Raw genomic sequence first — 12,833 nt, 5'->3', positions numbered from 1 at the left:
TATTTCATAAATAGTAAACTATCTAGAGATAGTATTGCTTAGGCACAGCACTGATCATAAGCTTACACTGAAATATACTGATATTATGACTGTCTTTTGTAGACCAAGCCACTCTGGTAGAACAAGTGAAACGAGTGAAAGAAATTGAAGCTATTGAAAGTGACTCTTTTGTTCCACAGACATTCAGATCAAGTAAAGAAGTCAAAAAGGTAAGTTGTCAATAGCCTATCTTTGTGTATAAGCCGCCTGGGGTGGCAGGTGGAAGCTGCAGCATTAATGCAATTTCCCTTGACACATCACATTGGCAATCCTCATTCCCAGTACCAGCGTTCAAACATGTCCATAGATACTTGAATTGGTGCTGAAGTAAGGATGAGTGACAGGACTGGAGGTGCGTGAGAGTTTAGGATGAGGTGAAATACATTGTTGAAATGGCAAGATGGTCACGGCCCTGCTTAGGAGTTTGGTTATTTTGAACATTTTTTTAAAAAGTCATTATGTCAGAACAGAAAGGTATAAAGAAAAAGGGAGGGGCGAGGGTTAGACAAATCATCATGCAAAGGCAATAAGGTAGCTTATGTTCGTACTTATATAAAGGGTAAACAGTTTTAAAGCTAGACTCCTAAAAATATATGTATGCACCAAAATAAAAGTGGCCTGATATTCAGAGGGCTCCGCAACTATGAAAGTCAGGCCACTTTTATTTCAGTGCCTAAATATGACTTAAGACATCCAGGTTTTAAAATTGTGACCTAACTGGCCATTGAAGCTATGTCTATACTACAAGTGCTACAGCGGCACAGCTGCAGCTATGCCTCTATAGCACATAGCGTAGATGGTTCCTACGTCAAGGGGAAAACCCTGTCCATAGTGAATCCACCTCTCTGAGAGGCAGTAGCTAGAGCGACAGAAGAATTTTTCTGTCGACTTAACTGTCAACATTGGTGTTTATTTCAACCTAACTATGGTGCTCACAGTACAAAATTTTTCATAGCCCTACGCAACATAGGTCGATCTAATTTTTAAGTGTGGACCAGGCTTCTGTCTTTGTTCAGAAACCACACACTTTTCCCTTTATAAGAGGAAGTGCATAAGCAAATGAGTGTTCCATTGAGATAATGGAATGTTTTTAATTGTCACTGAGTGTTCCATTGAAAAGAGTACCATTATTGTCGTTTCAAATATGTATTTACTTTAAAAGTTTCACACAATTTTTGAATAAGTGTGCTCTATGGAAAAAAACTGCAGCTCTGCTCTTTCACTTCCCTACTTGGCAGTGCTTCTCCCTCACTTCATATTACCAGTCTGACACGCGCAGGCAGTTCCTGTTATCCATTTTGAAAAGTATGAAGATGATGATTATTGTTTTATGGATTAGTTAGTTAATGGTTGTAATCTGAACATGTTAAGAAAGTTGAATACAAAGTTATATTACAATGCTTGGGTGTTTATCAGGAATGATATTCTACATCCTTGATAGCATCCAAATGTGGGTTTTTTTCCTTTTAGTCAACAGAAGCTGGTGAACTAAAATGTGAACCTGCAACTGTCGGAGTGGGAACTGTAGATCTGTCTAATACTGAAAAAGAAATAGCACCTGGCAACATTCCTACTGCCATAAAGTACCAAGATGATAACTCTTTAGCACATCCAAATGTAAGTGTGTTGATATTTATTGAACCCTGGAAATAACAAAGTCTACTAGGTGGAGTCAAGGTCACATGACCGAATACTTTTGCAGTGTTGCTTGTCAAAGATTCTAGGTTCCAAAGACTATTGACTGATGAGCTCACCATTGACTGGAAAAAGATTACACAACTCGCATAATCTAAAATAGTGAAGTGTTAGGAGATGCGCCCAACAAGGTTCTGAGTGAAAGTGAAATTTTAAAGTGAATGAGTGACAGTCTGCCCTAAAAAAAACAAAACATATCTTTTAACTTACATTTATCCAGGATGTATATATTACTGTTGTGTTACATGAGATGCCTGAGCAGAGAATGGCAGAAGCTGCAGTAGCTTTAGAGAAAAAATCATAGAAAGGGTGTGATGAAAACATGGAAGTTTTAAGATTCCATAGAGAAAAGTATGACCCAATCCATTTGAAAAGTTACCGCTGTTGAGTAATCTCAACCGGAATCTCTTTGGCCTGCTTCTTCATGAATCATTGATCATTTTTTTTAACCCATCAGATAATAATTATCCATTCTAAATTATGTGTCCAGTTAATATACAATATAAAATGAGAGCGAGAAATATACAGATTACACTGAATACAACTAATGGATGAATCAAATACTGTCCCGTAAAAACTCCTACATTTTCAGAGTTGTGTAGAGATTTCCTAAAGCCATTAATGCAATTTAAATCCCTGTGCAAATCTATGAAAAGTCAGTGGAAATTGTTTGAAAGTTTCTGTGGTTTGAGTTGGTGAACCAGAGTGATTCAGAGTATGCTTACACTGCAGTGTAACTCCAGCATTAGTGGGACTAAAGTCCACAGACCCTGGGTTTGTAACCCCAGAGCTTGAGCATCTACATTAATTCTGACTCTAGGTTTACAATTTCTGGACCTGGGCCCCAAACTGGGCCCTCGCATCCACACTGCAGGACACAGACCTGAGTCAAACTACCATATTCCTGGCTTCCTTATGACTTCCCCAGCTGTGGCTGCTCTAGCCCTTGGTTCCTAGTGCAGTGTGGGAAAACTTGACTGTTCACCCTGCATGTTACAGAAAGCTGTCGCATCCCACCAACATCCCCTGCTGAGCCATTTTTTGAGTCTGCATGCTCCCAGCAACCAGAACTAGCAACATGGAGGAGTCGCCATTTGAAGAGCTTCTTTTGATTGGGCTTTCACTCTTGTTTCGGGAAACTGGAAGAGCATCCATGAGATGCTAGTGGACATTCTGTGGATGTTTTCTGACTACTGAAGGCACCTGTTGGAAGAGGACGATGATACAGACATGGAAGTCTCAAACGGGCTGATGTTGCTCAGGACTCTTGGTATAGCTGCTGATCCCCCTATGTACACCTGTCTTTCTGGAGCAGGGCCACAAGAGCAGACTGACATGGGATGACCAGTAGTGGCTCCCAAACTTCTGCATGAAGAAAGCTACATTTTTGGAGCTTTGTAAGTGGCTTGCTTTGATCTCCAGCATCAGGACACATACATGAGAGTGGCCATACTAGTCCAGAAGCAGGTTGCTATAACTCTCTGGGAGCTGGCTACTCCAGACTGCTAAAGATCCATTTGCTAACTGCGAACCAGTTTGGTGCTGGCAAGTCAACTGTGGATAAAGTGAGGGTGGAGGTTACTGAGACAATCAGGCAAGTGATTTACCCAAAAGTGGTGGGTACAAACAATGTCCCTGAAGAAATTGCTAATTTTGAGAGAAAGGGGTTTTCAAACTGCATTGTGGCCATTAATTGGACTTGTGTGTCCATAGTTCACCCTCCTCAAGGAACACATGAGTACATAACCGCTAAGTGTACTACTCCATTGTTATGCAGGTCCTTGTGGACCACAGAGGCCGATTTATGGACATCAGTGTAGGCTGCACTGGAGAATTTCATGATGCCAGGGTTTTCTGCCTATCGGGAGTCTACCATCACGGACAGGCTGGGACACAATTCCCACCAATAGGGGGCATGTGGCAATAACTGTGGATTTACAGTATGGCTTGATGTAGATACAAGTTTTGAGATACAGTATTTGGATACGTCCCAGTTATCATGTGTCTATCTTTATTATTTGAAATACACCTTATATGATGTGATACAGTGATGATAATAAACGTTGTTAATAAAATAAAAGCCTTTATTTGTGAATGTGGATGTAAAAAAACCCAAAACCAATATTACACAGTTGCCAGGCAGACCAGCTACTATTAGCAAATCAAAGCACAGTAATAAACCAACACCAAAACCATTAATCAAACATAAGCCATAGATATAATGGTGAAAAGAGTGAAAGCACTGCTAACAAATACATTCTCTTCTCTAATGTTGCATGTCTCCTGGGCCCCCGTTCTCCTTTTCCTTCCTTGCACATTTTGCTTGCATTGGCACTGCTGCACAGGATTGGGGCCTGCATGGGGTAGTTTTGGCCAGTCCACCCGCTGTTAAATTTCAGTTCCATGGGCTACCCAAACCTGGAATTGTCTAAACTGTTCCTGGTTTGCAGCACATGATGCCATGGTATACATGGGCACAGCAGGAGCCTGTCTTCTTACAGCCATAAGCAGTTTCTTGAACAGGTCTTTCTGCTGCATTGAATCTTCCTCTCATGGCAGAAGGTCCTGCTCCAGAAACTGAGCTGTGAGTCTCTCCTTGTGTGCTTCAATTCTGTCTTCTCGCTTTGCAGCCTGTCTGTGCCTTTCCACTTTGTGCGAATCCTTCTCCCCTTCTGGTATTGCACCTTCTTGTTGGCCCTGTCCAGAATATTCACCATAAGTTCCTCAATGAAATATACTGCTGCTTGGACTGGTCTGTGTCAGATCTGAATTCCAAGGACCTGCTGGCATGTGCCTGTGCTGCCAAGGTGGAAAGACCAGCAAAGGTGGAAGGACCTAAAAATAAACATCAAACAGTGCTCTATTGTCTCAGCACTTCAAAACAAGTTCAGTGCCTCTGCAGGCAACTGTGCCTTGTGGAATCTCAAAGCCAGAAAATGATACTTTGTAAAACTGAACTTTAATATATTCTGAAAGGAATGCTTCAGTTCCGAGAAGCTCTTTCGACACAACTGAGTTAATCATAGTGAAAAGACTGCTCAAACAATGAGAATTTACAATTGTTTTTTGTTTAAAAATTGTAAACCAGGTGGGCCTGGGTTTGGTTTTTTTAGCAGGCAGGGTGGGGTGCAGCTTACTACCTAAGCCTTCTCTACCCCCTCAGGTATTCCGCATTCTGAATGACATTCTAGACAATTCTAGAGGTTCCACAATGGCAAAGGGACATTTTATTCTGAGCCAACAGTGGTAAGCCAGCTGTGTATGCCACAGAGGTTTTCAAAGTTATGGTGACTGAGCAGCACACCTATGAGTGGAGTGGGCTGGTGAGGAGACAGTGGAAAACATGTCCTTTCCTGAAATTTGATTACCTTTCTGGAGTTCGTACTATAGGAAAAGTTTATCAGCACCTGGGATCAGGTCCAAATTCAGGGGGAAATCAACAGGATGCTGCATTAGCATATGTATGGATTACTGCACCTCCCTACAGCTCCATACGGCTTCTGGTGCAGGCTGCTCTGAAGGCAACTATCCAAGGACTACATACAAACACAAATGATAATATGGACTCTCAGACAACAACAATCTTCACCCCTCCTGGCCCACTTCTGGACTACATGCAACCCCCAGCTCTACTTCAGACATTGATTTTGTCACCCATGGACTACATTTAACCTCCCTTCACCCTGGACAGTTTACTAGTTACTGGCAGCTCATTACATTTTGGCATGGCCGATGTGTATTGCATGGCATACTAAAAGGGGGAGGGAATATAAGGTTCTTATTTTTAACACTCCAGCACAACTCAGTAAGAATGTGCGAGCATGTAGTAAAAATGTAATTATAAATACTTGTCTCATTGTTCCATGCGCGTCCTGGTCTCCATTTTGAATTCCATGCGGTGATTTGGGGAAGAGGGGGTGACTCCAACGTGGATACATACTGCTGCCTGTGGCTTGTAATAAATAAATTTTGTATGGGGTCATAAACCAGAAATTCCTCCCATCCTTTTATTAATAACAACAGATGTGGAGCTAGAAACTTACCAGACTGAGGGGCTACTTCTGCTTGTGTTTCTGCTGCTGTTTCCACAGTGAGCTGCTCCTCTGGGGGGAAGTCATCAAATAGCTCTTCCAAAGAGAGACCTAGGATTTGCTGTAGCTGCTCCAGCAGCAAAGCCTTCTTGGGAACCAGTGTGAGCACCAGAGTCACTCTGGCAGGTTGGTCCAGCACTTGCTGGCTCTTCTCCAGTCTGATACTGGATTCTGGGGTCAGAAGGTTGCCATACAGGTTGACTGGGCTGTTGTGAAGGACTGTTGGCTCAGTGCTTGGTGCAGTACCCAGCACCCAGTCAAACTCCTTGTAAAAGGGGCAGGATGACAGTGAGTTCCCAGAGGTGTGATTCTTATCCCTGTCTGTTCAGTAGTCATTCTCGAGCCACTTAATCTGTTCCATAAACTGGTCACCAGCTTGGTGAATCCCCAGCACTGCCGGCTTCTTTGCTATTTTCTGGTACATGTAATCATTCCTGGAACTCTTGCTAAGTCAAATGTTTTGCTCACCTCACACTAGAGATTAACCAAAATCTGACTGTGCTCTCATGACCAGGTAGCAGTGCTTGACAAAAGACTTCTTCCTGTCAATAGCCATCACAAATGCAGGAGAAGGTTCACTCTGCTTGAAACTCAGTAGATAAAATGAAGCTTAAATGCCGAGCAGCTGTACTTGAATCGGGGGCTGTTTCCATTTCCTGGGAGTTAACTGGATAGTCTTGGGATAGGCAGGACAAAGGACACTTCCCATGGGATTGTGGGATAGTGTTGGCAGACTGTCAGTACCTGAGTCTGGGAGGGCCCAGACCCAAGCTGCATCCATGCTAAATGATGGAGAAGTTTGGGCTCGAGTCCTGTGGCACTCGAGCTCGAACCCAGTCCCCTTGCAGGTCTGGGCTAGAGGGCCTGATGGCCTGAGTCAGACAGAATTGTGTGTAGACAGAAATGGGGTTTGGGCTTGAGCCTAAGCCCAGGCTTATATTGCAGTATTGTGTTAACATACCCTCTGAATACCACACTCAAAAAACTCTAGGGGCTTATCTACATGAGCGAGTTCCACTGGTTTAAACTAAGGTGTGAATTTAAATCAATATAGCTAAACTGGTTCAAACTCCTGTGTGGAAACTTTTAAATGGAAATAAGAGTGTCCACACAAGACACTCTTATTGAACCCATTTAACTAAATTAGTTTAAAAACTAATTAAACCAGTACAACTTTCCCATGTGACCGGACCTGACTTCTGGCTGTGGGAATTCTATCTGACCTCATGCACATTATAAAATCCCACCTCAATCCAAAATATCAAAGTGAAAGTTGGCTCACACATTTTATGCACTCCTAATTAAGTGGAATTTCATGTTTGTGCTTTTTAGCCCTGCTAATGGATATTTCCAAGGTTCTGCCATTATTTCAGCACACAGCTGTGGTTTTCTACTTCCATCCACGCCACAGGATGATTGTATTTAATTCAAAGAACTATATTAATGCAGTGTTTATATTTAAAATTTCAGTCATGTAGAAGTAAAGGAAACAAAAGTAAAGCTTCTACAGCAACTAATTCAGATACACATGGTGCATTTATAGTATTTTGCTGTATTATACTGCCTATGTTTAATATAGATGTACTAGCTGTACAATATGACAGAGCTGCAGTTGCTGTAGAAGCCATAACTTTAAATTTCCTGATGTTCATATGATTAAAATCTCAACCTTTTAACATAGATTTTGTATTTAATTTCCTTGTTTGGTTGCCTTTTTTGTTTTTGACAGCAGTGAAATATGCAATATCTGTATCAATACGATATTATCAAACCCAATCAACAACAGAAGGTTAAAATTAGTTGTCTTCCCTCCCCCTCTACAGCTATTCATTGAGAAGGCAGAAGCAGAGGAAAAGTGGTTCCAGAGATTGGTTGCTCTTCGGCAAGAAAGGCTGATGGGCAGTCCTGTGGCTTGAGTGAATTACAGGGAACTTCAACCAGAATTTCTTCATGATGCTAAGAAAAATCTCCTGTAAAATTGTTTTACTGTTAACATCTCTTAAAAAGTAAATGTGAGTTGTAAGAAGAACACAAGCTTCATCTGAATGGAGATACATGCTTTACTCTCACTCATTATCCCCTTTTATTCATTGTGAGTTACATGTATTCAATATTCAGAATAATTTGTATACAGGTAGCACTTTGGGGATGAACGAAGACATGAGACTGTCAAAGAATGGGGAAAGGCTTAGGGCCAAATTTACTAGTGCTGCAGCAGGACGATATAAATGGCATCTCCTGGGGCCATCAAGGCCTCCTGCCCCCCAAGAGGGATTCAGCTCAAAGTAGGGCCTGTGGTCTTCCCAGGGAGAAGCAGCTTTTAATCTGGGTTTCCGCATGCGTCCTGCCGGCAGAGGCTGCTGAAGAGATGTGCTGAACTGTACATTCACCCATTGCCCTGGCCCTTACCCTGTTCCTCACCAGTACAACGCATGTCTCGGGCAGACAAACCAGAATGAAAATATACGAAGCTATATTTTTTAATAGAAAGAAACATTGGGTTTAACTCTACTTCTGCCTTTTCCCACGGCCACCATGCTCATAAAGATTCAATAAGCATGTATGATAAATAGTACTGCTATCCCTTTGAAACTCAAACGTGCAGATTCTCAGCTGGTTTAAAGAAATGCATTTCATAAATAGTTTTAAAATGTTTGGCATTCTAGAGGGGTCAGCTCTGTGTATGACCTATTAATGGGAAATGATTCATATACTGTTGTGTGCACCTGTACAGCAGTATATTGAAGAAGACTAAAATGGTCTCTGCAGTTCTCAAAACTAGATGGAGAGAGTGTTTCAGAATATAAAGTTTTCAGTTATCCAAATTGCTCTTTAAAACACGTTGCTAATGAAAGATTAGTCACATCTGGGGTAGCATTCAATTTATGAACAAATTAAATCTAAAGTCATAATATTTTTGGGAGAATGAGGGAAAGCAGTACTAAAGTTTTGGTACCATTTTTTGTTCCCTCTAGTGAACACCAATTAGTGTATTTCAGAACAAAATCTGAATTTCCATTCATTGTCCAGCAACATACCAGTCAGCTACATAATTAAATGCAAAAAAATGGCTCTTCTGAAGTACCTAACACATCTGTAGTGAAAATATTTGTGTTAAAGAAAGAGAAATGTAAACCTAACATCTATGGACAAATCACCTGGAAATAACCTGCATCAAGCCATGGGCAAATGCAGTCACTTTTTCAATATTACCTCTCAGTAACCCAGACCTGTTCAAAAAGACGTTATAGAGATCTACCTTTGGGTAGATTATACATTTTATCAGGGGATTAAAATATGTTGAGATGCAGTTTCCATTTTTAACAACAGTGAGATTGGGACAAGTCTCATTGGGACAGGTTTAAAATAATTGTTTACTTTTAAACGTATCAAATCTCCTGCAACTAAATGAAGAGAAACTGAATTAATTGTCAGAGAAGCAGTGGTCAAAATGAGTATTTTCAAAAGTTCTCTATTTGGCATTGTCCTCTTTCTAATTTACTGGTATGTCTTTTATAAATAATAATAATGTTCAGTTTCCAAGCCATGTTCAGCCCAATATTACACAGTTCTATAACATTGTTAATATTTTTATTTTGAATTAGATTTATTTGTTTTATAATTGCATTTTTACAACTTCAGGGTATTTTGAAAAGTTATAAAACCATTCGGTAATGGAAAAAATGGGATGTACCCGTATAGGCAGGGCTCCTTTGCTACTGATGATCAATCTATAGTGAAATATCAACCGCAAAGTCCATGTTGAATCATAATAGGGAACTGGGTCTGGCAACTGAATGGGAATAGCTATCACTAAACCTGCAATAGAAGGAAAAGAAGTTGTTTAAAACCTTGTGCTGAAGTTCCCTAGACACCATTTGGGATGATGAGCACATCATTCTACAGTTAGATTTTTATAGCACCATTTGCAGATTACTGATACAGGTAACCAACAAAATACAGTAATTGTACAAAATTCTATAGTTTTAAATGTACCCTGCTGAATAGCCCCAATAGCTAGGTGGAGAGGCTTTAAATTAATTTAAATGGCATCTTCTTGTCCTTTAAGTCTTATGATGCAGTTAAATGTTAACAGTGCACTGGGTATCCTACTGTGCCTGACTATTGGGAACATTCAAAACACCAAGCATTCTAAAGTTAATGGAACTTTGTAAAATTCCTGTGCCCAGTCATCTTTAATGCTGTCAAAGGATGAGCCTGGCATATGGTTGCTGTATGGACATTTGGGAGTCCTCACCATTTTGGGATCTTGTCTACACAAGGAAACTTCATAGCCATAATTCACCAGTGGTATAGCTCCATTTGTAGCAACAGTGGAAGCTTAGTGTAAACAGGACTTGGGCATTTTTAGCACCTTAGACAATACAGTAAAAACACCCAAGTCTTGTTTACACTACAATTTCCACCATTTCTACAATCAGTAGTGAATTACCAAGTCTGATATTAAGGCAGGGTCTTGGATGGTAGTGAACTCACTCTGCACACTGAGTCTGCTTCTAAATAGGCAAGTAAAGTTTGCTTAAGGCCAGAGTCTGAATCCTTGGGGTCTTAATAGTTGAATATTGTGGACATGACTTAAGATAGACTGCATGATTGAGGTTGTGTAAACTCCCCATATCCTATTTGTTCTATGAATGATTAAATAAATTATTCATTTCCCTATCAATGTAAGGCAGATACTTCAGCCAGCAGAAATAATACAGGAGGGCAGACAATAACATTAGAAAGAAATATTGGTCTATTACTAACCATGAAAGAATAAGGACAACTTTGCAAATCTTACTGATTAAAACCATTTTACAAGACTGGTCCCAATATAAATATACCCAAAATATATCTATATTCTACAAAAGTTTGGTTTGTGAGCCATTGTCAGCTGAGGGAGAAACTAAATATGCTTCCAAATCAGACAGGCTGGCTATGAATTCAGATGCACCATGCACAATGGGGGCATGAAAATCAAATCAATGAACACAAATTAAGGTCTTTAATAGTCCAAAAAATAAGTTCTTGCTAACTAGCTCTCCCCATGTGCTTCTTTCTTTTCCTGCTGCCAGTCAGGTATCAGGTCATACCTATACCTGCCCCCATGACCTCACTTCCTTGAAATCCTAAAACCTCAGGTTTCATCCTGAACCTTACAAATCTCCATTGAGAGCTTCAGTTTCCTTTATTGATCTACTTTCCTCTCTGTTTTAGTTCCTTCATGCTGCTTTTGGAGGGTGGAATGGATTCTGGACTGAGAAAGGAAAAGAGAGAATTGTTTTTTAAATAATCCTAACTAAATTAAACCATAAGAATTCTTGGTGAATTGTAATGTCTCCTAACTCTTATCTTACATGCACTTCTGATGACTCTTTATCACCCATGATTTGTGACAATAGTTCATGTATGCTGGTCTGTACTTATTTTTTTCTCTTGTTCTGCCTTTTGGATACAATAAACAATGTGATGTGATTACATACATATAGTTTATATATGGTGTTTCACCTGTTTTAGAGAATGCACTGAAATAAACAGTGAATGAATTTAGGATTTGTGAAAGTTACCAGAGTGATGGCCCTGGAGAGAGAAGTCTTATATTTACTTACAAAGTGGCCATAGTATGGTGGGCAGCAGTCCAACATTCCTCACATTGTCAAACCCCAGAGTTCCTTAAACCTTACCTGGAGGAATTGCATATACAGGGTGAGAGGACAGTTCAGTAACTTTATCCATTCAGACTCTGAGCTCTCTTCTGAGACTGCCAATAAAGTTATGATGCAGACATCTATCCCTAGGAACTAAATTAACTAACTCATTTCACTTAAACAACAAGGAGTCCGGTGGCACCTTAAAGACTAACAAATTTATTTGAGCATAAGCTTTCGTGGGTAAAAACCCCACTTCTTCATTTCACTTAGGCTACCGAACAGCCATCATAAAATAGATTATTTCCATTATAATCCATCTTGGCTGAATTTGATTAGGTAATTTTTAGGTAAAATATTCACTATCCTATTGCCAATCTCCTGACTTATCTGGTGCCTCTATAGTTCACTTTTAAATCGGTAAATTGCATGAAAATTTACTAATAGCTATTATATTAGTTTTAGATAGAATTGCTAACATAATATTTTATTTCAGGAGGATTTATGGTAGTGCAATATTGACATCTCTAAAACTGTTGTCAATGGGAAGCGGTTCAAATTCAATGGCCTGGCCCTAATTTCTAAGGCCCTGAATGGACTAGGACTGGGCTATTTTGAAGACAGTTTCTCCGACAGGAACTCACCAACAGAACTACAATCACGGGAGGATGAAGTTGTAAAGTTGCAGGAGGCAAAGGGAATTCAGTGAGGGGTCCTATCTTTTGAAAATCTGTCACAACAGAGTAGACTAAGCCCAAGCCTTGCTATATTCAGAACACAATGTAAGCACAACCTCTTCAAGCTGTAGCAGTAAAAATAGTATCATTAAAAGTTTATATTATTGCAGGCTCCCAAAAGCCCCAATCCAGATTATTGGGGTTCCCATTGTGCCGAGATAAAAGAGAGAGAATCTCTCCCCAAGCTGACAACAGGGCTGCAGAGTATAGTCTCACAGGAAGAGAGAAGAGGGAAACTTTACAACAAATAAAACAATGGTAGAGAGCAGACTCCCACTTGGTAAAGTGTATCTGTAGTCCTTACATGCCTACATACCAAGGTGAATTGTGCACTTCATAAATACATAGCTAGACACAGACACTAAACTGCAGAAGAGACTGAAATGTTTTGTTACTGGAATAGTAATTTTTATGTAAATAGTTAAGTCCATCTAAGCAATGATGATTTACAGGCCTATATCTGTCTTATCAACTTTTAAGAGCATGTTCAAAAAGTGTGTATATGTATTCTTTTTCTTGAATATCTAGCAAATGTGACAGCCATTTGAACTGTAGTTCAGCAGGGTTTCTTCTAGCTGCCTATACAGCTGTAAAGGTCAACAAGTCTGATTGTGGTTATC

General features: G+C 40.1%; 1 protein-coding gene across 1 annotated transcript in view; it reads left to right on the top strand.

Moving 5' to 3' along the window:
- RSRC1 (arginine and serine rich coiled-coil 1) overlaps positions 1 to 11,310 on the top strand; it is a 369,974-nt gene extending 358,664 nt beyond the window's left edge. Inside the window, exons 8-10 of the mRNA XM_048864333.2 lie at positions 103 to 209; positions 1,510 to 1,656; positions 7,649 to 11,310. Coding sequence (XP_048720290.1) covers positions 103 to 209; positions 1,510 to 1,656; positions 7,649 to 7,741 — 347 coding nt within the window. The 3' untranslated portion in view covers positions 7,742 to 11,310. The remainder of the gene's footprint in view (positions 1 to 102; positions 210 to 1,509; positions 1,657 to 7,648) is intronic.
- Positions 11,311 to 12,833: the final 1,523 nt, after the last annotated feature.

Source organism: Caretta caretta, chromosome 9, assembly GCF_965140235.1.
Source record: "Caretta caretta isolate rCarCar2 chromosome 9, rCarCar1.hap1, whole genome shotgun sequence".
NCBI lineage: Eukaryota > Metazoa > Chordata > Testudines > Cheloniidae > Caretta > Caretta caretta.
The sequence above is the reverse complement of the archived record's forward strand: the minus strand, read 5'-3'. Positions and strand labels throughout refer to the sequence as shown.